Below are 23,596 nucleotides of genomic sequence, written 5' to 3' on the forward strand. Positions count from 1 at the left end.
ATAGGAAGAGGCAGCACGTCTGGGTCTTCAACGGGGGGTCCCTCAGTCCCTCTCAGAGGGAAGGACCCACCGCCGAATTGCCATTGAAGAATGAAGCGGCTTTTTTTTTTTTTTTTCTTTCCCTTCGCCACTTGGGGCGGCAAAAAAGTCTGAGCCGGCCCTGTCTCTAGGCTGGAGTTCAAAAGCAGCTTTGCTGCTGCTGTGGATTCGGCGAGTAATCCCAGCCCTGACCGTTCCCGGGTCTGTTTAAAAGGACACATTCCTTTGCAGGTAGAAATGTAACGTTTTTGCTCTGAGTAACGAGCACCTCAGTCACAGGTCCTGTTGGTTACTTGTTGCTTCCCCAAAGCCTGTCATCTTGCTGCTGTTTTCCAGGTCCTGAGATCATGAGCAAGCTGGCTGGTGAGTCTGAGAGCAATCTCAGGAAAGCTTTTGAGGAAGCTGAAAAAAATGCGCCTGCCATCATCTTCATCGATGAACTGGATGCCATTGCTCCAAAGAGAGAGAAGGTAAACAAGGAGTCCGGCTCCGGCATTCCCAGGGGCAGTTTTAGCACAGGACTTGAGTGTAGTGCAGAAGCAGCGTAGATGCGTCACGCTGGCCTAGTGCTTGGGTTTCAGTCTGAATTGGGAAGAATCCAGAGACTGGGGCTGGCACAGAACAGCAGGTTTCCTTAGAGCTTGAGGATTTCACTGCCGTTGCCGACCTGCTTCTGTGGGGTCTCTTGCTGATCTGCTGTTCTCTCTCTGTAGACGCACGGAGAGGTGGAACGTCGCATAGTGTCTCAGCTGCTGACTCTGATGGACGGCCTGAAGCAGAGAGCACATGTGATTGTTATGGCAGCTACCAACAGACCCAACAGCATTGACCCTGCACTCAGGCGATTCGGTAACTGAGCTTCGCTGCCGTTTTGGTGGTGCATCCAGTGCTTTGAGTGTTCCTGGGTTAGGGCTGTGAAATGATTGATTAGACATTAGCATGTGCCCGATAACTCTGTAGGTCTGATTAACAACTTGCTGACTCATCTCTTCAGAGCTCACAGGAAACTCATTTCTGGCTTCCACCAGCTGGTATCACACGCTGTGCCGCAGGGTTAAAAACAGCAGAAATTGCCAAATGCTATAATGATGGTGACTCCTGCGCTAAGGCAAGCCCCTGTCTGAAGTGGCCATTTACTATTAAACAAAATTTGACTGGCAACCTTGAGGGTGCTTTAAAGACCACCTCTTCTAGCTGGTCACTTCAGACAGCTTCGTCCCTTAACTTGTAGTAAGCCCCACATTGTCCTACATTAAATTTAAGTGTTGAGACATATCCAGTGAATTTTCAATACTTTAGGCCAAGAATGAATGTCCAATTTGCAGGAGCAGTTACTGCCAGGCTGCAGCTGCAGATTGGTGGAACTTGCATGGGCAAATGGCCAGCTAAATGCACAACTAGCCATCTGAGAGCACAGTTACGGTGACACTGCAGTTGTGGCATGTTTACATTTTTGCATGTGACTGTTAATTTTTATTGCAGTAGTAGCAGTCAGGGATCGGGGCTCTTTCATGTTTGGCACTTAACACCCTTCATACGTAGCTTAGATGCTACAGTGATAGGCATTCTAGAAAGTCATGAGAGATTTAAATCTGCCTCTAAATATTTGAACAGTCTCTACCTGTGCTGTGCATCCATTAATTATGGAGGGATAGCTCAGTGTGGTTTGAGCATTGGCCTGCTAAACCCAGGGTTGTGAGTTCAATCCTTCAGGGGGCCACTTAGGGATCTGGGGCAAAATCAGTACTTGGTCCTGCTAGTGAAGGCAGGGGGCTGGACTCGATGACCTTTCAAGGTCCCTTCCAGTTCTAGGGGATAGGATATCTCCATTAATTTTTTTTTTTATCCATGGGTAGAAATGAAAAAGGAGCCATGCTGGTAAACTGGGTGTAAGCAAACAATATATGTTTTAATGCAGCTAAATGTATTCCTCTGGAAACAAAGAATGTAGGCCAGATTTATGGGATGGGTGACTTCTATCCTGGGAAGCAGTGACTCTGGAAAAGATTTGGGGGAGATGGTGGGTAATCAGCTGAACATGAGCTCCCAACGTGACTCTGGCCAAAAGAGCAAATGCGATCCTGGGATGTGTACAGGGGAATCTGGAGTAGGAGCAGAGCGGTTACTTTACCATCTCTATCTGGCACTGGTGCAACCGCTGCTGGAATCCTGTGTCCTGGTCTGGTGCCCACAGTTCAAGAAGGATGTTGGTAAATTGCAGAGGGTTCAGAGAAGAGCCACGAGAATGATTAAAGACTTAGAAAACCTGCCTTAGAGTGATAGACTCAGAGTCCAGTCTATTGAGCTTAATAAAGAGAAGCTTACGGGGTGATTTGATTACAATCTATAAGTATCTAATGGGGAACACATAATTAATAAAGGGCTCTGGAATCTAGCGGGGAAGGTTTAATGTGATCCAGTGAGTGGAAGTCAGACAAATTCAGACTGGAAATAAGGGTGAGAGTACCGTATATACTCGTTCATTACCCGTTTGTTTATAAGCCGACTCTCCAAAATGGACAGGTAAAAATAGCAAAAACTGTATGATCCTTTCGTAAGCCGACCCTATATTTCAGGGGTTGGAAAACTTTGGTTCCCGGCCCATCAGGGTAAGCCGCTGGCGGGTCAGGATGTTTTGTTTACTTGGAGCTTCTGCAGGCACGGAGCCCCTCAGCTCCCCGTGGCCGCGGTTTGCTGTTCCCAGCCAATGGGAGCTGCGGGAAGTGGCGCTTCCTGCAGCTCCCATTGGCTGGGAACGCAAACTGCTGCCACAGGGAGCCGGGGGATGTGCTGGCCGCCACTTCCTGCTGCCCCCATTGGCCTGGAGCAGCAAACCGCGGCCAGTGGGAGCCGCGATTGGCCGAACCTGCAGATGCATCAGGTAAACAAACCAGCCCACCAGGGTGCTTACCCTGGCGGGCCGCGGGCCAAAGGTTGCTGATCCCTGTATTAGATACTCAATTCAATGATTCCATAGAGTTTAAAATCATCAAATTTTGTTGTAGATTCGTTTATAAGCCGACCCCCGCTCTTTGATGCAACATTTTTTTACCAAAAATATTTGGCTCATGAACAAGTATATACGGTAATTAACCATTGGAACAACTTACCCAGGGTTGTGATGGAGTCTCCAGCTCTGACCATTTTAAAAAAAGATGGGAAGTTTTTCCAAAAGTTCTAGGAATTACTGTGGGGCGGGTCTCTGGCCTGTGTCTTACAGGGGGCCAGACTAGTTGCTTGCAATGGGCCCTCCTGGCCGTGGAATCCGCGTATCTGTGGTGCTGTTTCTGTCAGAAACAGAGCAGTGCTGGTGACGGGGAGACTTACCTTCACCGAAGTGTAAATCACTCTAGAACAATGACTGAACCAAGCAATGCTCCTCTACATTTAGCAATCTTGACTTCTAATCAAGCCACTGCTCTCACTTGCCCTGACTGGCTGAATCTCTCCCTCACTCTCCGATCTCTCTTGGGTTTTTTAAAGCATCCATCACTGTAGTTCAAAGTACTGGAACACGTGGACAGTCCTCACTTTGCTTTTCAGTGGGACCACGGGCAGGGGAATGCTGTAATCAGAGCTTACCCACTTCCAGAGAATTCGGCAGCTAGGGGTGTGTTTTGTGCTCCCCAGGTCGCTTTGACAGAGAGGTAGATATCGGTATCCCTGATGCCACCGGCCGCCTGGAGATTCTGCAGATCCACACGAAGAATATGAAACTGGCTGACGATGTTGACCTGGAGCAGGTTGGTAGCATGCTTTCTGTTGGACCCACACATCGGTGTTCTCATTAAGGAGTTACGTGATGGATGAATTGTTGCAGTTACGGTGATGTAATTTATTCATGGGATTGATAGGGCAGGAAACTGGAGAAGCAGGGAATCTTTGGCCTTAATTCTACCCAACCGGCTTGTGACAAAAAGTCACTGCCTTGCGAAAGTGGCGTGGCTGCATAAGAACGTATGAATGGTCACATTGGGTCAGACCAATGGTCCATCTAGCCCGGTATCCTGTTTCCAACTATGGCCAGTGCCAGGTGCTTCAGAGGGAATGAACAGAACAGGGCAATTACCGAGTGATCCATCCCCTGCTGTCCAGTCCCAGCACCTGAGCTTAGGGACACCCAGAGCATGGGGTTGCATCCCTGACCATCTTGTCTAATAGTTGCTGGACCTATCCTGCAGGAACTTATCTGATTCTTCTTTGAACCCACTTATACTTGTGGCCTTCCCAACATCCCCTGGCAACGAGTTCCACAGGTTGACTATGCATTGTGTGAAGAAATACTTCCTTTTGTTTGTTTAAAACCTGCTAAACCTGTTAATTTCATTGAGTGACCCCTGGTGCTTGTGTTATGTGAAGGAGTAAATAACACTTCCCAATTCACTTTCTCTACACCAGTCATGATTTTACTGACCTCTCTCATATCCCCCCCGTGGTCACACACCATTGATTTATATCGTGACATCATGATATTTTTGTCTTCTTATCTGACCTTTTCCTAATGGTTCCTAACATTCTGACTGCTGCTGCACATTGAGCAGATGTTTTCAGAGAACTATCCACAACTCCAAGATCTCTCAAGTGGGAACAGCTAATTTAGATCCATCATTTTCTCTTTAGAGTTGTGGTTTTGTTCCCCAATATGCACAAATTGCTCTTAGGCCCGTTGGAGGAGTGTTGTGCTACCATATCTTCAGAGTCCCCGAGTTGGCAGTCTTCTGAGAAGCCAAGAATCGAGCGGAGCACAGACTGAGTCATCTGAGTGTTTGGCAGTGCGTACGGGAAGTGGTGCAGTGCGCTTGCAAGATCGGTCCTGTGGATAGAGGACTCCTATCTCCAGGGCTGTCATTTTGCCCCCTTACTGAATTACTCCTAGTTCCGATCCCCTATGAAACGTAGCTTCTGCCTGCCTGCCGGCTGGGGTGCTGTATGCCCCTCCTGAACTTACAGCAAAGCATCAAGGGTCACCACAGGGTGACCGCGTATCTTGCGGGCTGCACTCTTGGGCCCGGATTCTGCCAGTGTGACGTGTTTGCACAAGTCCTGGTAAGTCACGGGTGATGCTTTGCTTTCAGGTGGCCAATGAGACCCACGGCCATGTTGGCGCCGACTTGGCGGCGCTTTGCTCCGAAGCTGCTCTTCAGGCCATCAGGAAGAAGATGGATCTCATCGACCTGGAGGATGAAACCATAGATGCTGAAGTGATGAATTCACTAGCCGTGACCATGGATGACTTCAGGGTAATGCAGAAATGCTCGGCTGCTGGCCCAAGTCTCTCTCCCTGTTCATTACTGTCTTAGAACAAGTGAATAGTGCATGTAATTCATGTGTCGCCCTTTCTCTCCTGGTGCTAGTGGGCTCTGAGCCAGAGCAACCCCTCAGCTCTGCGGGAGACCGTGGTGGAGGTGCCGCAGGTTACCTGGGAAGATATTGGTGGTCTAGAAGATGTCAAGAGAGAACTCCAGGAGCTTGTGCAGGTGAGGGCTGGTGTGAGCGATTCCTGGCTGTTGGTTAAATTGCTTAATTAAAAAAACTACTGAGAGATGCCAGCGTGGGCTGCAAATGGAGATGTTTACCGAAAAAGGGGTTCTGATCAATCTTAATCCCACAGGCCACCTCTTCCCAAACATTTTCACATGGTATTCTGATTTCCTCACAATTGACTATAAACTTCATGCTGCTTTCTGTCAGTTTTAACACTGTGGTGTGCACGGGGAGACAGGAGGGCTGTGCACATGCTGGGGGGAACATTGCGTTGTTCTGTCTTGTTATGAGTTGTCTACACTGAGCGGTCTTGGCAGATCTTGTCTTGGTGCTAGTGGTGGAAATGCTATTGTGGATGGGCACTGGAGATCTTGTGTCATCTGGGCTGCTCAGAGACCAAGAGTGGGAAGATTGCTGAGGTCTCAGTGTAGCCAAGACCTTTGTATCCGAGAAACTAAATGCCGAAAGAAGGTGCTGGTTCTGCGCTGTCAGGGAGTGTGGCATGTTTGATCAAGGGCTTTCTACGATTGTGAAGTTTCTCCCACAAAGAGACGCTGGAAATGCCAGGATCAGGGCGGTCTTGACATGCCCCTGCCTTTGGCTGCAGGCCACTGTCTGCAGGGCAGATGCTGAAGACCCATCTCCGCCCTTTTATGAAATATAAATTGGAGACTCTTATCCCCTCTTGTTCTCTGGTTTTAATCCATCCCAAGTTAGTGTTAACCAAAGGCCATCCCCTAGCCCTGGAGAATTGGTGGGTCTGTCCAGTTCCTGGTGGACATCACTGTCTCAGGAGAGCGACCCTGGCTGAGTGGGCCTCTCTCAGTGCAGTCCCTGCAGGGCGGGGATGAGGCACAATGTGCAGGAAGTTTACCCTGCTGCTAACCAGGCAGTGCCTGGCCTGGGGATAAAGAGGCTCTTACTGTTGCCGATGGCGTTCGACATCGGCTTGAAAACGGCGTTAGAATCTAGCTGGCAGAACCCTTCAAGTTTTGGAGCTTCAGGCCTCCCAGCTGGCGGGGTCAAGGTGTGAACCTTTGGTCGGGCTCGTTATTCACTGAGGGCTGATGCTAGATTTCTCCCTGCTCTAGTATCCTGTGGAGCACCCAGACAAATTCCTCAAATTCGGCATGACTCCATCCAAAGGGGTCCTGTTTTATGGGCCACCTGGCTGTGGTAAGACACTGCTGGCTAAAGCCATTGCCAACGAATGCCAGGCCAACTTCATCTCCATCAAGGGGCCAGAGCTTCTCACCATGTGGTTTGGCGAGTCTGAAGCCAACGTGCGTGAGATCTTTGACAAGGTAAGCAGCTTGGTTTTAATGTTCGGTCCCATCTCCAGAGCATCACCTGTGCTGAGCTAGCCTGCTGACCCCAGCGCTAGTGTGATTTTTGTCATGTGATCAGGTGTTGCCTCCTCGTGTCGTGAGCACACCCCAGGTTCCTAGTGTTAGAAAACTAATGACCCTTCCCAATAGGGTGAGTCACATAACTGTAATAGGCTTGCCGCTGCCTGAGATACCTGGCGATGGGTGCAGGGTAAGGACCAGAATAGAAGGGAAGCAGGGTTGTTGAAAGGTAACCCCCCACCCCCATAGAGCTCTGTTACATGGGACGTTCCATTAGCAGGTTTCTAGAAGGCAGAGAGTAGCTGAAGGGTGGCTAGTCTGTCCGGCTCTGTTTTCAAGGTCCTCAGCCTTGTCCCGCAATACACCCAGCTTAGGGAGGCCACCCACCTTCATGAATGTCTCGTTCTTCGGTGGAAATGTGAGCCTCTGCCCGAGCTGCATGCTTGTCCTGGGAGTCTGCTTTCGGAGCGTGTGGCCTGGCTGTGGGAATGGGGAGTGAAATCCCATGCAGGAAGAGCGCCAGTCCAGCCAGAATACTTCTCTAGGCCTGGGAGTCTCCAACATTCTGCTAGTTCACGTTGCTCCCAGTTCTTGGGGAAACGCCTGAGTCCATTGAGCGTAAGCGTTTGTGATGTAAATCTGGGACAGCCCCAGAGCTGCTGGTCTAAGCTGCCCTGAGGTCCCGCAGCATCCCAGCACCTCTCCGTGTATGATGAGAGGGGCTTTTATTTGTCAGTCAAAGGCCAGGAGGTGCTTCAGGTGAATTCTAGTGTGATCCTGGCACTTGCTGTTAGTGCACAAAGGAACTGTGTGTGTTTGCCTTGTGCAGGCCCGCCAAGCCGCGCCCTGCGTGCTCTTCTTTGATGAGCTGGACTCCATTGCAAAGGCTCGAGGTGGGAACATCGGGGATGGCGGTGGCGCCGCAGACCGTGTCATTAACCAGATTCTGACAGAGATGGATGGCATGTCCACCAAGAAGAACGTCTTCATCATCGGTGCTACCAACAGGCCAGACATCATTGACCCGGCCATCCTGCGTCCTGGCCGCCTGGATCAGCTCATCTATATCCCCCTGCCTGATGAGAAGTCACGAATCGCCATCCTCAAGGCCAACCTGAGGAAGTCCCCCGTTGCCAAGGCAAGGCCCGAGCTCTTTGACCAAGGCTGTGGTTTTCTTGAGGTTTGGTGAAAATGGACCCCAAAGGAGCAAGGGGAATGGCAGAGAGGCGACTGCTGCTGTTAGCACATGAGCTTCAATCCCTGCCGTTGGGGGATGGGGAGGGAGGGTGGAGTTTGGAGTCCGAATGCCAGTGACTCCTTGGGTATAAGTGGCAGCTCCTTAAAATACAGCCACCCTTAATGACTGCCACCCTCCCCCAACACCTCTAAAGCCTGACCCAGTGCATTCTGGGAAGGGGACGAGCTGAGGCTGGTTCAAGAGAACCAGATTCTCTCTTGTGAACCCAAAACGGGAGAGGGAAATGGAGCGAGAGCCACAAAGGTTAATTGATGGAGCCCATTCACTGAGCTCAGGCTGTAGGCAACGGCGCCACCGTGCCTGCCTCAAGGAGGCAAACCGAACAGAGCAGCCCTGTCCGGGAGCGAAGGGCTGGATTCCCTGATATAGAGCATACCTTTCCTGTGGGGTATGGCTGGCTGGAGGGTGAGGACTGAAATGGTGTATTGCTCTGAGCAGCTTGGGGGGACTTCAAATGGGGTTCTCAAGCCCTGCTTCTCTCAGTGCCCTTGGGGGTGTCACTGCTGCTCTCGGGGTGCAGATGGGTCCCTAGGCAGTCACATGACCTGTGCCCTTCCTTACCCAAGGGCAGCGTTTCCATAGTGCTCTGGCGCTGAGCTGGGCTCCCACACTCCCCTGTGGCTTTGCAGTTCTGATGCTGTGACTTCGGGGCTTTGCTGGACGCAGCCTAACGTTGCTTCAGGTGATGCCCTGACCCCTGGAGCCGTGCTGCGTCCAGCTGCCTTTCCTGGTGGGGAGAGCAGGACAGAGGCACCTGGAACTGCCTGCCCAGGGTCTGGTGGCACAGGGGGGAGGGTGGGGCTGCCTTCGCCCAAAGCCGAGCTGTAGGATCTTCCCGTTACTGGCTAATTCTAGGAGGGCAGTCTGTTGCCTCGAGGGCCCATGACCCCTGGGTATTAGCTGACAGTGTAACATGTAAAGAATGGGCCTTCCTGATTCCCCCACAGGATGTGGACCTGGAGTTCCTGGCGAAGATGACCAACGGCTTTTCGGGAGCTGACCTGACCGAGATCTGCCAGCGTGCCTGCAAACTGGCCATTCGCGAGTCCATTGAGAACGAGATCCGGCGAGAGCGCGAGAGGCAGACCAACCCTTCTGCCATGGTGAGTGAGGCTGCGTCTGTGCCACTAGAGAGAGCCGGGACATGGCTGTCTCCAGGCTGCGGGCGCAGATCTCCCCGTGCACCCCAGGGCGGTGGGCGTTTCCCAGCCACGGGGCAGGGCACTGAACGTGGGCAGATGAGGTGCCCTTCACAGCAGGTGGGCGCTTCGCTCTTGGCTAGGCTGTCCCACTGCCCTGGGGACCCTTCCCTGGGGTGAGGTCACTTCTCTGCTGCAGTTTCCAGTCACTCCCGCTGGCTGTACCGAGCATTAACCAAAGCGGAGCTCTTGGGTGCTTGGCTGGAGACAAAGTGCTGTTTGCAGTGGACCTTGGGTGCAGGGTGAGCCGTGGTTTTGTCTCTGCTCCGTTGCAGGAGGTGGAGGAGGATGACCCGGTTCCGGAGATCCGCAGGGATCACTTTGAGGAGGCCATGCGCTTTGCTCGCCGCTCTGTCAGTGACAACGACATCAGGAAATACGAGATGTTTGCACAGACTCTACAGCAAAGCCGCGGCTTCGGCAGCTTCAGGTAAGTCAGGAGGCGGGCGTTAGCGGGTCCCTAAGGTATGAGCAGCTTCAGCTGTGTCCTAGTGTTTGGGGAACTCTCCGTTCACCCAGCAGTGTCAGTCACTCAATTCCTGTCTAAGCCACATGTTGTTAACCAGCACCTGGGTCCACCGCAGGGGCAGGCACGTTGTAAAGTGCTGTGGGACTTGCTTGGAAAGCCAGAGCTGTAGGTCTCTGTTTCTGCCTGCGTTTAAAAACAAAAACAAACCCTTCTCAGCAATGTAAGCGGGGAGCCCAATCTCCTCCGTTTGTCTCTGAGCCGGGGACTGGCGTGGCGGGGAAGGCGGCGGCCGTTGGGCGGAGCTTGACTGGTGTTTCTCTGCTCTGTGCAGATTCCCGTCAGGTAACCAGGGTGGCGCTGGCCCGAGCCAAGGCCCCGGCAGTGGCAGCGGAGGGAACGTGTACAGCGAAGACAACGACGACGATCTCTATGGTTAACTTGCTGCCCTCTGCGGACCAAACTCCAGACCAGGCCATGTTGTGCAGGGAAATTCCAACATTCAATGGACTCTCGGCTTCTTCATTCCTCAGTCAGAACAGTGTAGCTGCACGTCAGACTTTGTACAGGGGTGTCTGTTGCAAACACAATAAATTACAAACCGGTGTCGTTTGGGAGGCAGACCGTGAATTAACCGGAGGGGAACTGACTTAATTTCTGAGAAATTTCTGTTCTAGTTTCTGTGGCAGAATCAGCAGCTTTAGCAAAGGGTACAACGCTAGCCTGTATAAAAACCACAAAAATAATAAAAAAACTAAAAAAATTCCCATAAAATTCCAACCAGGCCCCAGCCCTTCCTTTGTGTGACACGCCCGCGGCGTAGCCAGCTCTGTCCCCTCCAGCTTCTGCGTCTCACTCACTGCCCTGGGCTTGGCTGGGAAAATCTAGCTGTGTGTGGCCGTAGTGAATGTTTGGAAAATAAACTTGCCTGCTCGCAAGCGGCTTCTAACCCAACCCCAGTGACCGCGGAGTCAAAGTGGCCGTCGGGGAACGGCAGGTGCTGAATGTTCCTTCTCAAAGTGGGGGTGAGGCTGCAGCTCTCGTCCCAGCTGGGACCTGTGTTCGGAGCAGTGTCCCTGTCCATCCTCTGAGCTCCCCTGGGCCAGCCTTTGGGAGCTGTCAGCCTGCTGTGTGACTGCCCGTGCCCCCAGCTAGCTGGCTGGGTTCGATGCATCCCGCCAGGTGCTCAGTGCGGCTGGGAATGCAGCATCTCAGGCACACGGGCAGGAAACGGAGGAGCTGCTGCTTCAGCATCTTCCTTGCTGCCCCACACTTGTCAGGCTGCAGGGCCATTCGCCCGCGCAGAGGGACCCATCTTCCCCTTGGCCTGAAACCAAATCCAGCCAGGCCCTGGTATGTCCGGGAAGGGTTTAGTTCTTAGCTGTTCCTCTTCCCAGCCCACCAGGGCTGTCCTTTCTTCGGCTTGGGTGTCCTTCCTCTGCCGGGCTTGTCCTCCCCTCTTCCAGCAGCGCAAGGAGATGGACAAGCCCATGTGTCCTGCTGCTTCACTTTGCAGTGCCTTAGCCGGGGAGAGCCCTGGAGCGCCTGCCCCTTCCAGCGCATGCCATGGGCTCTGGTTCTTGAGTTCTTTACTCTTACTGTGGGCACAGAGAGCAGCCTTTGCTTCTCCACAAGACTGATGCTTCGGGCTGGGGACAGCTGGCTTGTGGTGTGGCTATGGGAGTGTCACAGGCCAAACAGCCGTGAGCTCGAACGCTTGGTCGTTGCAGGTCTAGAGGTGAACCCGCCCTACGATGCTGAACAGCGACCGAGCCCAGAAGTAGCCACCTGCCCTGTTCAGTCCCCTCTTGCCCCAGTTATGCCCTCAGTAGCGCACATGGCTCAGAAGCGGTTTGCTGAGCTGTTGAACAAGTTGTGCTGGAGCGTAGCTGGCTGTAAAGGAAAGGGTCTCGTCATACAGTTCTCTGGTGTGTTCGTGAGGGGGCGGAAATGCAGGAGGAATGAATATGGGTGTAGGACAGCTGTGTTCCTGCAATCTCAGCTCCGGCTCTGATGGGGCTACACTTCGTGGTGTTCAGTGCTGGGGGGGGGACGGACACCCCAACAATGAGCAGATGCCATGTCCAGCTAGACTAAAGCAAGATGGGGGAAGAGAAAGCGCTGTGATAACGGTCTCAGTAGCTGAAGGATGCAAACGCACAGGAGAAAGGACATGGGCAGGGTGACGGGGTGGGTTCACCGGGGAGCAATGCTCGGCCACTGAGAGCAAACTTCGCTAGAGTGGCATGAGCCAGTTGGCAGGCTGGGAGTGAGAGTGATCAGCTTTGGCTAGTCCCCAAGGCCGGGCTGGAAGCCCCACAGCTCAGGGCATTTAAATTAGGACACAGACCTGTGGACCAGACTGCCAGGAACAGCCCTGCACTACCCGTCTGACTGCTGGCATGGCTCTGCCAACCTTGCCCCAACCCAAGGAAGGGGGGCAGGCCAGGTGGCACATATCCTACTAGCACTGATAGGGTGATCAGTAATAACCCCCATGGATCTGTCAAGAACAAGTCCTAGCCAAAGCAAGCTACTGTCCTCATCTGGTGGGAACCAGGCTACTGCATGGGGGGGTGCAGTAGAAGTGAGACAGCTTTGGAGGGCTTTTGACACAGTCTGATTTGACAGTCTCATAAGCAAACTAGGGAAATATGGGCCTGATGAAATTGCAATAAAATGGCTGCATAACTGGTTGAAAACTACTCAAAGAATCGTTCCCCAGGGTTGCTCTCAGCCGTTGAGGAAGTAGCAAGTTGGGTCCTGGATTCAGTATTACTCAATATTTTTGTTAATAATGGCATGGGGAATATGCTTCTCAAAGCTGTGGAGGACACCAAGCAGGGTGGAGTTGCAAGCACTTTGGAGGACAGGATTAGAATTTAAACTCAAGCAGGGGGGCTGAATTCACTGTGACCGTCAAGAAAAACAGGTGCATAGTATGACAGTGTGTAAGGAAAAATCAAACTCACAACTACACAAACGGGCTAGGTGGTAGCAGTGCAGAAAAGGCGCTGGGGGTTAGAGTAGCTCACAAATGGAACGTGAGCTACGGGTGGAGCTATGGGGAAGAAGGCGAGGACACTGTGGGTGCATTACCCGGGCGTCAGGCCGGGGAGGTAATGGTCCCACTCTCCCGGGCACTGGGGAGGTGAGGGTGGGCAGCATGGGCCATGGGCGTTAGATATTAGGAAAAGCTTCTGAATGCACAGGGTGGTTAAGCCCTGGACCCTAGGGTGCTTGTGGATGCTCCATCACTGGAGGTTTTTAAAATCAAGTCATAACACAGGAACTAGGGCTCACCCACTGAAATGAACAGGCAGCAGGTTTAAAACAAGAGGAAGTGTTTCTTCACACCACGCACAGTCCGTCCGTGGAACTCTTTGCCAGGGGATGTTGTGGAGACCAAGACACAAACAGGATTCAAAAAAGAACTAGATAAATTCATGGAGGATAGGTCTATCAGTGGCTATTAGCCAGGATGGGCAGGGATGCTGTCCCTAGCCTCTGTTTGCCAGAAGCTGGGAATGGGCGACAGGGGATGGATCACTTGATGATTCCCTGTTCTGTTCATTCCCTCTGGGTGTTGTACTTAAAGTACTGCACAGGATCTTTTCAGGGGGAATAAGACAAAATGCCACATTTATTAGTAATACATGTATTCATTAACACTGTATTATATGCATATAATATATTACACTTACACTCACACAAACACACTCCGTCTTGTTGTTACCAATTAGTTGCTCCCTTAACTTCACTGGCCAGGTGAGTTAGATGGGGGAGGGGGTGGAGCCGGGCTTCTGCCGATCCGGATCGATGCTCCCATGTTGACAAGACGAGACCCGGGGTCCTCTGCAAGACACCTCACTTTTATAGCAGCTTTCCTCTTATGCAAATCTATACCAGATTCAAACTCTGTGTCTGTGTCCATTGGTCCTTTGTGCTGCTTTCTTTTGAGTGTTGTCCCAATGCTGCAAAGAGGGTGTTTCCAAAAGAAGGTGCTTGCTTCTAACCCCCGAGGCCGTCGGTATGTCTGCTTGTCTTTAATGAGCCCACTTGACACGTTTTATTGTCCTTGGGTCTGGCTCCCATCCCCTCTCCAACAGTTGAGGCTGTCTGGAGGTGCTGCCTTCCATGCCTTGCTCATCCACACCTCATTCATTCAACAGGGCAATTGATTAAGAGTGGGGGGGGGGAGAGCTCTTGTTCTACTGCTAGCAAAAAGAAATTTTCTATCCTTAGGGGCTATAATATTATACCAAGGGCAATGCAAAGTTTCTAAATGAGGCTTTGGTACAAAGTCCCATGAAAACAGAGGTCACACGTGGGTAGACCCACCACAAGGTTAAATGAAGAGGCACAATGTAAAGTCATATGAAAATTATCAGAGATTTATCTACATGGGGCACCTGGCATTGGCCACTGTCGGCAGACAGGATATTGGGCTAGATGGACCTTTGGGGCTCACCCAGTCTGGCCATTCTTATGTTCGAGACACACCCATCAGGGATGGGCTGCATTTCCTGGTCCTGCCTCAATGCAGGGGGACTGGACTCGATGGCCTCCTGAGGGCCTGGCTGGCCCTACATTTCTAGGGGGCTGGTCCAGCTGTACCAGGTTATCACTGAGGGCCTCCCCTAGGACAGTGCCTCGGGTTGCTATGGCTGGGCTCACCGCCTGACCCCGTATGAAAGGTGGGTGTGACGGCGGGCACTAAGCAGGGGCAGAGTTGATGGAGAAGAGCTTTGTGTGAACTAGAACACTTGTCTCTTTCACACCCACATACCTTGGTCCAATGAAAGCTATAACTCTCCCCCCCCGCCCCGGTCGCTACAGCATACGCATTAGAGGGGCCATTCGTATGTCAGGCTTTAGGGCCTTTGGGCCTCTTGCCTGGCCGGCATCTGGGCCCAGGGGCTGGGGGGAAATGTTCTTTGTAGTTAATCTTTGTCACGCTCCAGCAGTTTGGGACTGGCGTCTAGTCCTGTTCAGGGAACTGACTTTCTCCACTTTGCAAACACCTTTGATGGGCTCCCAGCCCCGAGGGTACCATGAGCCAGTCGGGGGTGAGCAGCAACGTTGCCATGGACCAAAAATTGCCTCCTCCACCAACGCCCACGTGAGCCGGTTTGTATCCCAGCAGAAGCTGAAGCCGGGTTGCTCAGGGGGCAGGGAGCACGCGAAAGCCGCAGGGGAGAGCTCGTAGGTTAGTGCGGCGCTTCCAGAGGAGCAACCCAAGCTACAGGCCCAGGTAACTCTCTGCCTTGAACTTCAGTGACCGGAGTAACACCTGGTGGAAGGGGAAATTGTAACACTGCCGCTACACGTTGCAAGAGTCTAAATTACCTTTCAGCTCCAGCCAGGGGCCTGGACAGCACCCTGTCGCCGGCTCCATGGGCAGCTGCAGACCAAAAACCTACCACCGGGGAATGCACCAGATACGGGATGAACCGTACCGACTATTTTATCCCTTTATGTAAATCAAAGGACAGACAGGGAGGTTCAGGGCTGCTCACTACTACCCTGTGCTGCTCACCCCTGGGGGCACTAATGATACTGTGAGGTACAACGGGGAGTTGGGGGGTGAAGCTGGTGTTCTGTCTCAGCCAGGGCCCCTGCCCTTGGCCAGACACAGCCTGCAGGTCACAGCCTGGCTGTGTGGATGGGGAACCAGAAGGACTTTGGCTTCCTTGACCCTGGGATGCTGTTCTGGGGAGGACGGCTCAGCAGAGATGGGGTCCAGCTCTCGAGGATGGGGAAGAGGATTGTTGGCTAGAGACTTGCTAACCTAGTGAGTGGGGCTTTAAACTAGGTTTGATGATGGTAAAAGCCCCCAGGTGAGACCAGAACATGGAGACATGGGTGAGGGGGAGACAGGGGAAATCACAGGCACATCTTTGAGCTCAGTACACTAAGGCAAGACGTATGGGGAAGAAACAGGCCGAGGAATCCTAGGGAATAATCACACTTTGACATAGTTGGCATCACGGAAACATAGTGGGATAATTCACGACTGGAATATTGGTACAGAAGGGGGCAGCTGTTCCAGCAGGGGAAAGAGGCAGGAGGTCTTGCCTTGTATCTCCCACCTGTATTACACCTGCACAGAGGTTGATGGAAGGGGGAGGTAGACCTCTGAAAAATCTCCGGTAAGAATAAAAGAGAGAAAAATCCAGGGCGATGTCATGGAAAGGCTCCGCTCGAGACAACCTCACCAGGCAGAAGAGGTGGATGGGGCTTTTTTAAAACAACTCACAAAATCATCCAAAGCACAGGACTTGGTGGGGATCGGGCACTTCAACTACCCAGACATCTGTGGGGGAAATAACACAGATTATCCACCATGCCCTTTGAATGCATTGGAGACGACGTTTTGTTACAGAAGGTGGAAAAAGCCACTAGGGGAGAGGCTGGTCTAGATGGGATTCTGACAAAGAGGGAGGGACTGGTTGAGACTTTGAAGGTGGAAGGCAGCTTGGGTGAACGTGAGGATGGAATGACAGAGTTCATGATTCCAAGGGCTTGGCTACACTTAAAATGCTGTAGCAGTCGAGCTGTGCCGCTGTAGGGCTCCAGTGTAGACATCACCTACGCCCCTGGGAGAGGTCTCCTGTCAGTGTAGGGTAACCTACCTCCCTGAGTGCTAGTAGCCAGGGTGAGAGAAGAATTTTTTAATTGAGCTAGCGCTGCCTACACAGGGACTACGGTCAGCAACGATGCCCCTCGGGGTGTGGATTTTTCACTTATATAGATAAACCAACCTATGTCTTTTGTGCAGACCAGGCCTCAGGAATGGTAGGAGGGAAAACAGCAGAATAAAGACAATGGACTTCAGCACACGGGGTAGGTAAGCTCCCACCACAAGCAGGCTAAAGGGAAAAAAGATCAGGAAATGGAGCCGTTTTTTTAGTGACATTATTAGAGGTGCAAAAGCAAAACTATCCCAATGCATAGGCAAGCTAGGCAGTATGGTACGAGACCCCACAGCCTAACCAGGCGAGCATCAACAACCAGAACCTCAATAAAATGTCATACAACAAGTGGGAACTTGGTCAAATTACAAAGGAGATCTATATTGAAAAAAGAGCGCAAACATCATTCTGGGCTGTATTAGCAGGAGTGTTGTAAGCAACACACGAGAAGTAATTCTTCCGCTCTGCTCCACGCTGATAAAGACCCCAATTGGAATATTGTGTCCAGATCTGGGCACCGCATTTCAGGAAAGATGTGGACAAATTGGAGAAAGTCCAGAGAAGAGCAACAAAAATAATGAAAGGTCTAGAAAACATGAGCTAGGAGGGAAGCTTGAAAAGACTGGGTTGTTTAGTTTGGAGAAGAGAAGCCTGAGGAGGGACATAAGTCTTCAAGTACATAAAACATAGTCAGAAAGAAAAGGGTGGTAAGGAGAACAGTTTAACCACTGAGGACAGAACAAGCAATGGACTCAAACGTCAGCAAGAGGTTTAGGTTGGCCATTAGGAAAAACTTCCTGTCAGAGTAATTAAGAAGTGGAACAAATTCGTTAGGAAAGTTACAGAATCTCACTGGAAAAAAAATCTCCCACGTGGTAAGACAACTCCCATCTTTTCATGTATTTTCTACCTGCTCCTGTATGTTCCACTCCACGCACCTGACGAAATGGGCTCTAGCCCATGAAAGCTTATGCCCAGATCAATATGTTAGTCTCTCAGGTACCACAAGGACGCCTCGTTGTTTTTGCTGATACAGACTGAAGGGGACGCTTGTGTTCATTTTAAACAACATGTGATTGACAAGGTACTTGTGCATAAAGAAGCAGGTTGTAGCTCACCACCCTAGGAACATTCTAGAGAAGGCCAGGGAGGCGGGGTGTTTTCTGACAGGGCTGCCAGTTGTGAGTATGGCTGTGAGCTCGGGAGGGATTTTCTCTCTTACCTGAGTTGCTCCGGTCCCCTGTCAGAGACACGATACCAAACTAGAGGGACACCAGAGCCAGTCCAGTCCAGCAAATCCTTTATTCCCACCCCTTTTCCTTCTGTTTTTAAGAGAGGAGACCTTGTCCTTGTGTCTAGGGTTACCATACGTCCGGATTTCCCCGGACATGTCCTCCTTTTGTGTGCTAAAAATAGCGTCCGGGGGGAATTTGCAAAGCTCTCACAATGTCCGGGATTAGCAGAGAGTGGCTGGGAGGGCTGCAGGGAAGTCCCGGGCTGGACTCGGGAGCAGCTGTAGAGGAGCCGGATCCGCCCTGCATTCTGAGCCAGCAGCTGCCTTGCAGCCCAGTCCGGCAACACTGTGCAGGGCCAGACCGGGTTTTGTTGTGCAGGGCCAGACCGGGTTTTGTTGTGCTCGGGAGCTCAGCCACGTGTCCGGCTCGGCTGCACAGAGCCCAACACTCTGTTCTGAGCAGCAGGGTAAGGAGGTCAGGGGGCAGGAAGGTTCTGGAGGTGGAGGTCAAGAAACGGGGGGGGCTTTTTGGGGGCAGTGGAGAAAGTTTTGGGCAGTCAGGGTACAGGTAGGGGGTAGGGTCCTGGGGGGCAGTTGGGGGGGGGTCTTAGGAGGGGGCAGTTAGGGGACAAGGAGCGGGGGGGGGGGTAGGGGGCTGGGAGTTCTGGGGGGGAGCTGTCAGGGGGCAGGAGTGGAGAGAGGGATCGGAGCAGTCAGGGGACAGGGAGCAGAGGGGTTTAGATGGGTTGGGAGTTCTGGGGGGAGCTGTCAGGGGGCAGGAGTGGGGAGAGGGATCGGAGCAGTCAGGGGACAAGGAGCGGGGGGGGTAGGGGGCTGGGAGTTCTGGGGGGGAGCTGTCAGGGGGCAGGAGTGGGGAGAGGGATCGGAGCAGTCAGGGGACAGGGAGCAGAGGGGTTTAGATGGGTTGGGAGTTCTGGGGGGGGCTGTTAGGGGGCAGGAGTGCGGAGAGGGATCGGAGCAGTCAGGGGACAGGGAGCAGAGGGGTTTAGATGGGTTGGGAGTTCTGGGGGGGGGCTGTCAGTGGGTGGGGAGTGGTTGGATGGGGCGTGGGAGTCCCAGGGGTCTGTCTGGGGGTGGGGGTGTGGATAAAGGTTGGGGCAGTCAGGGGACAAGAGGCAGGGAGGCTTAGATAGTCCTGGGGGGCAGTTAGGGGCAGGGGTCCCAGGAGGGGGTAGTCAGGGGACAAGGAACGGGGGGAGGGTTGGGAGGTCAGGGGGGGGCGGGAAGTGGGAGGGGCAGGGGCGGGGCTAGGGCGGGGCTCCTCCCGTCCTCTTTTTTGCTCGCTGAAATATGGTAACCCTACTTGTGTCAGAGCTGCTGCTGCCCCCGCCCCGTGCTGCTTGGGCAGAGATGCACGAGTTTCACTTTCAGTTCTTGGGCTGTTAAAAATAAAACCAGCCAACCTGGCAGCCCCAGGGCTCGTTTCCAGTCACATTTCTGCTTTGTGGTCTTCAGTTCCCCTCCCCAGCCGTCGCCCACAGACAGAGGAGACCACACACCAGTAATAAAAAGTTCCAGCAACTTTAATTCAATAGAGAAAACACAGAAATATTTACAAGGCCTCTCCCCCTGCCCCAGTGGTTTGGGATGTTTTCTGACAGGGCTGCCGGTTGTGAGTACGGCTGTGAGCTCGGGAGCGTGTCCTTCCACCCTTCCGGATGCTTCCTGCTAAATAGGGACCCACGTCTAGAGCGATCCCCGTGGGAAAGGAGAGCGTTCTGGCAGCCCAGCAGCGTGAGCCACAGGAAGTGAGTTAGAGGCAGTGCTGGGCTAGTGGCAGTGATCAGTGGGGATGGGCTGTGTCTGAGGGGCTGCCGGTGGCATGACGGGCACTGGTGTGGAGGGGGAGAGGGAGATGTATTGTGATGCACAATACGTAGGCGACAACAGACATTCAGGGGCTCTGTTGCCCTGTTCTTGACAAGCCAGAGCCCAAGTCAGCGGAGATACAGTAAAATAAATACACAGTAAAACCAATATCCTCCCATGTCCAGGCCAGCTCTTCGGGGAGGCAGCTGACTACCTGATGGTGTGGCCACGCTGCCATCCCAGAGGCTCGGTCGAGCAGCCATGCCGGACACACGGCTACAGCCAGTACTGCTGGCTGCAGGTGAGGGGCAGCTTGGGGGGCCGGCAGAGCTGGGCTTGTCTCCTCTTGTAGCTTGGGTCATAGTAGTCCCACTCCAGCCCTCCCGAGGCCTGGGGGCACCTCCCCGCCATGCCGGCACCCTCTTCGCTGTCCGATGACACGACCCGCAACGAGATTCCTGCGGGACACAAGGTGGAGATGCTAGAAAGGCAGGTGGGTGGGTGGGTGGCCACCCCCCACCCCCGGTTCTCATCCCCCCAGCTCGGGCTGTAGGCAAAGACGGGGGCGTCACAGCATTGACGCTGGTAGTTACAGCCGTGGTAGCTAGGACAGGCGGACAGACAGCCCGAGGGTCACACCCTGCCCTGAGCAACACAAGTTACGTCGGCGTAAGGGATAGTGCAGACAAGTCCTTAGATACCCAAGTCGACAGATCCCTTTAAAGCCAACACAGGCAGCCAAGGAGCATTTAAGACTCAATCCCCATCTCCTCCCTTGCCCCAGAGTTGAGAGACTCCGCCAAGCCCAACGCTGGCTGGCACAGCTTGTGCCATTGGGTGACCAGATGTCCCAATTTTATAGGGACAGTCCCGATTTTGGGGTCTTTTTCTTATATAGGCTTCTATTACTCCCCACCCCCGTCCCAATTTTTCATATTTGCTGTCTGGTCACCCTATCGTGCCGGACTCCAGGCCCAGCCAGTGAGCTGGGAATCATGGGGGAAGACAGCCCCCCAGGAGGCCAGACAGCACTCGCCCCTGGATGGGGAAGACCCGAGCCTGCTAGCTCCCAGGCGAGCTCCTTTCCCCACCCCCAGCTCAGGGCTGGCGAGCAGCTCACCGGCACTGGCTCTGAAGTCGCTGTCCATGCCCGGCCCCAGGGAGGCGGTGAAGTTGGCAGAGTTCGACGGGGCCGGCTCGTCATCCCCCTGCCGGATGCTGCTGCCGTATTCAAAAGGCACCAAGCCCACGGGAGTGGGGAAGGTGGGGTGGGCGGTGCGAGCCGTTCTCTGGGTGCTGGTGCGTCTCTGGGGGAACGTCCCCTTTGGGGTGACCTGCAGCAGGAGCGGGTGGGATTAAGATACAGCTCTGGGCCAGGACAGCATGGCTGGGAAGAGAACCAGCACCCCTCAGCTCTGGAGCAAGTGGGAGTGATCCTGGTGGGTAGGTGCAGAGTGCACCCCATGCACCCCTCATCCAGCAGCCGGTACATGCGTGTGCCCAGTCCCACCCTCCAGCACCCTGGTGCCAGCCAGCACCTCAGGGGAATGTTCTGGGGAGACGGGCAGTAAGTGTCTGGGTTAGACTACAGCCAGGACCCCAAGGGGGGTGTGGGGAAGAAGCTGAAGACAGCCCGTCTGCCATCTCCACACTGAGCAACCCACCTACATGGGCCTGTGCAGACAGGGGGCAGGTCAGCAACTGCCCTGTCTCCTGCCCCGTCTCCTGCCCCCATCCCCCATGACAGTGATCCTTGGGAGGGGCCGGGGGTAGAGGGGGGAGTCACCCACTTCCCATAACCCAAGAGCAATAGGACACTCCACAAAATGCAAAAGGGCACATTCAAAAACAGATGAAGAAATGCTTCTCCCTTCCCCCCCTCCCGCACAACAGCCACCTGGCCTGTGGTACTCATTGCCACAGGAGGACATTAAGGCCAAGAGCTAGGTGCAGTTCGGCGAGGGCATGGGCGTTCACATGAACACCAGACTCAGACCGCAAACCCTCTGGGGCCGGGATCTCTGTTTGTACAGCACCTAGCGCTGCAGGGCCCTAGCCCAGGACTGGGGGTCCCAGGTGTTACAACAGTAAAACGATAACACTTAATGCTGGGGTCAGATTATCCCACTGCTGCTCCCACATGGGGTCTGGTGCCTTCTCCAAAGCGGTTGGTGCTGCCACTGTCAGAGCAGGGCCCCTGAGCTAGACAGGCCCCAGGTCTGACCCACGCCCACGTCCCTCACCAGAGGGAGAGGCTGGCGTTCACCACCTGGGGCCCAGTTCTGCCTGCGCCCGTCTCTGCCCTGCCCACCCCAGCTTTAATAGCTGCCAACTCGCCTGCCCTGCGGCCAGGGAAAGCCAAGCTTCAGGGTTGCCAGAGGGTCCCCAAGGGGCCTGCCCCCACCCCAGGCTCTGAGACAGGGGGCTTACACCCCAAATGGCATTGGGGCTGTGACAAGCCTGCCCGGGGGCCAGCCCACCCAGCAGGGCTAAAGGGGGGCAGTGCTAGCCACCTCCAAGGAACCAGAGGGAGCAGGGCTGGTACCCGACAGATGTGGGAGGCTGGGAACAGCCACCCCAAGGACGGGCTGGATGCCCCACTGAGGGTGGAACGGAGACAGGGCCCAGGCAGCACCCTGGGATGTGGCCCCAGGAAGGGGAGCTGCAGATGAGACCAGAGCCAGGCAGGGCAATCGCTGCTCTCCAGTGGTTACTTACCCCAGAGCCCGAGGCCATGGCAGGGGTGTTGGGAGGCACTGGCAGGGGACGTGCGTCTAGGTCACTGGAAGAGACGGTCCCTTGAGATGCCCTGGCCCAGGGGGGAGCCCTTTGCTGGGCCTGGCTGCAGCAGGGGGGCAGGTTTCTGGGAGGCCTCCTAGAATTGCAGGGCCAAGCAGGCCCCAGGCTACAGCAGGGCAGCCTCCGGGAGCACCCAGCCAGCCCTTCCTCAGAGCAGTGGGTGCTGCCCCTGAGTCCCACCGCAGGGCCTGGGCCATGGCAGGCAATGGGGCTGCTGGGGGTCACCGGGGGAGGGCTGCTGGGAGCAGGCAGTCGAGGAGGAAGAGCAGAACCACACAGGGGATGAGCAGGCACAGAAGGGGCTGCAGGGCCCCCAGGAGCAGAACTGCCCCCTCCCCAGCTGGGCTGGGCACAGCCCCTGCAGGGACCATCCTGCTGCAGGCCTGGTTACATCTGGCCAGGGCCGTGCAGGGGAACAAATGGCTGTGAGCTGGGAGGGGCTGGGAGTGGAGCCAGCTGTGCACCGGGGCCTGAGCACCTGCACCTGGGGAGGGGGCGACTGTCTGAGGAGCTGCAGCTGCCTGCAGGGACAGGTACCCGGGATGTGGGGGGCAGCGCCTAGGTTAGGGTCCCCCCTGCAGCTGTGAGCAGAGGGCAAAGTATCATCCATCACCGCAGAGTCCTACCCCCCCAGCGACGGAGATCCTGGCCCCATGGGGAGCCCTGGGGGAAGGGGGATGCCCCTGTCCCAAGTGGCTCTACCACGGGAAGGGGAGAGCTCACAGCGTTCTGTAGGGAGCAAGGCGCCATGTTTAACCCTGGCTGCTCCCGGGGCGCACACAGGCCTGGCCCTGCTCGCTGCCTGGAGCCCCGCTGCAGGCAGCTCTGCCCTGGCCTGAAAGTACCTTCAGTTCTTAAAGGGCTGGCCAGTGCTGAGCCAGCCCACTGCGTGGCTACAGCTTCCCAGGGCATCCATGTCCCCGCCCCCCTGGGGGTGGGTGACAGAGGGGCACCCCAGGGTCCCGGGCTGCTCTGCAGAGCAGCGGTGGGTTACTTGAGACCATTGCTCCTTGTTCTGTGATCTGGTACCACTGAGAACAGTCTAGATCCATCCTCTTTGAAACCCCCTTTCAGGTAGTTGAAAGCAGCTATCAAATCCCCCCCTCACTCTTCTCTTCTGCAGACTAAACAATCCCAGTTCCCTCAGCCTCTCCTCATAAATCATGTGCTCCAGCCCCCTGATCATTTTTGTTGTCCTCTGCTGGACTCTCTCCAATTTGTTCACATCCCTTCTGTAGTAGGG

The 23,596-nt window shown here is 54.2% G+C and overlaps 2 protein-coding genes across 2 annotated transcripts in view; one reads left to right on the forward strand and one right to left on the reverse strand.

The window, feature by feature from the left end:
- Positions 1–10,575, forward strand: part of VCP (valosin containing protein) — a 32,518-nt gene extending 21,943 nt beyond the window's left edge. Inside the window, exons 8-17 of the mRNA XM_005311687.4 lie at positions 376–509; positions 753–888; positions 3,670–3,782; positions 5,115–5,279; positions 5,394–5,516; positions 6,615–6,827; positions 7,702–8,010; positions 9,078–9,233; positions 9,605–9,759; positions 10,130–10,575. Coding sequence (XP_005311744.1) covers positions 376–509; positions 753–888; positions 3,670–3,782; positions 5,115–5,279; positions 5,394–5,516; positions 6,615–6,827; positions 7,702–8,010; positions 9,078–9,233; positions 9,605–9,759; positions 10,130–10,235 — 1,610 coding nt within the window. The 3' untranslated portion in view covers positions 10,236–10,575. The remainder of the gene's footprint in view (positions 1–375; positions 510–752; positions 889–3,669; positions 3,783–5,114; positions 5,280–5,393; positions 5,517–6,614; positions 6,828–7,701; positions 8,011–9,077; positions 9,234–9,604; positions 9,760–10,129) is intronic.
- Positions 10,576–19,687: 9,112 nt separating this feature from the next.
- On the reverse strand, positions 19,688–22,443 carry LOC135984178 (protein huluwa-like). The gene is made up of 3 exons (XM_065598623.1): positions 22,273–22,443; positions 20,675–20,888; positions 19,688–20,012 (listed from the first exon to the last, which is right to left on the reverse strand). Exons 1-3 carry the CDS (start codon positions 22,288–22,290, stop codon positions 19,831–19,833), a joined length of 414 nt encoding a protein of 137 aa, XP_065454695.1. The 5' UTR covers positions 22,291–22,443; the 3' UTR covers positions 19,688–19,830.
- Positions 22,444–23,596: the final 1,153 nt, after the last annotated feature.

Source organism: Chrysemys picta, chromosome 6 (genome assembly GCF_011386835.1).
Source record: "Chrysemys picta bellii isolate R12L10 chromosome 6, ASM1138683v2, whole genome shotgun sequence".
Lineage (NCBI taxonomy): Eukaryota > Metazoa > Chordata > Testudines > Emydidae > Chrysemys > Chrysemys picta.

Bases quoted from the DNA above. Each gene is read 5' to 3' on its own strand.
- LOC135984178 (XM_065598623.1), bottom strand. The intron at 20,013-20,674 runs GTGAGCTGCTCG...TGTGTCCCGCAG, and splicing joins CGACTTCAGAGCCAGTGCCG to GAATCTCGTTGCGGGTCGTG.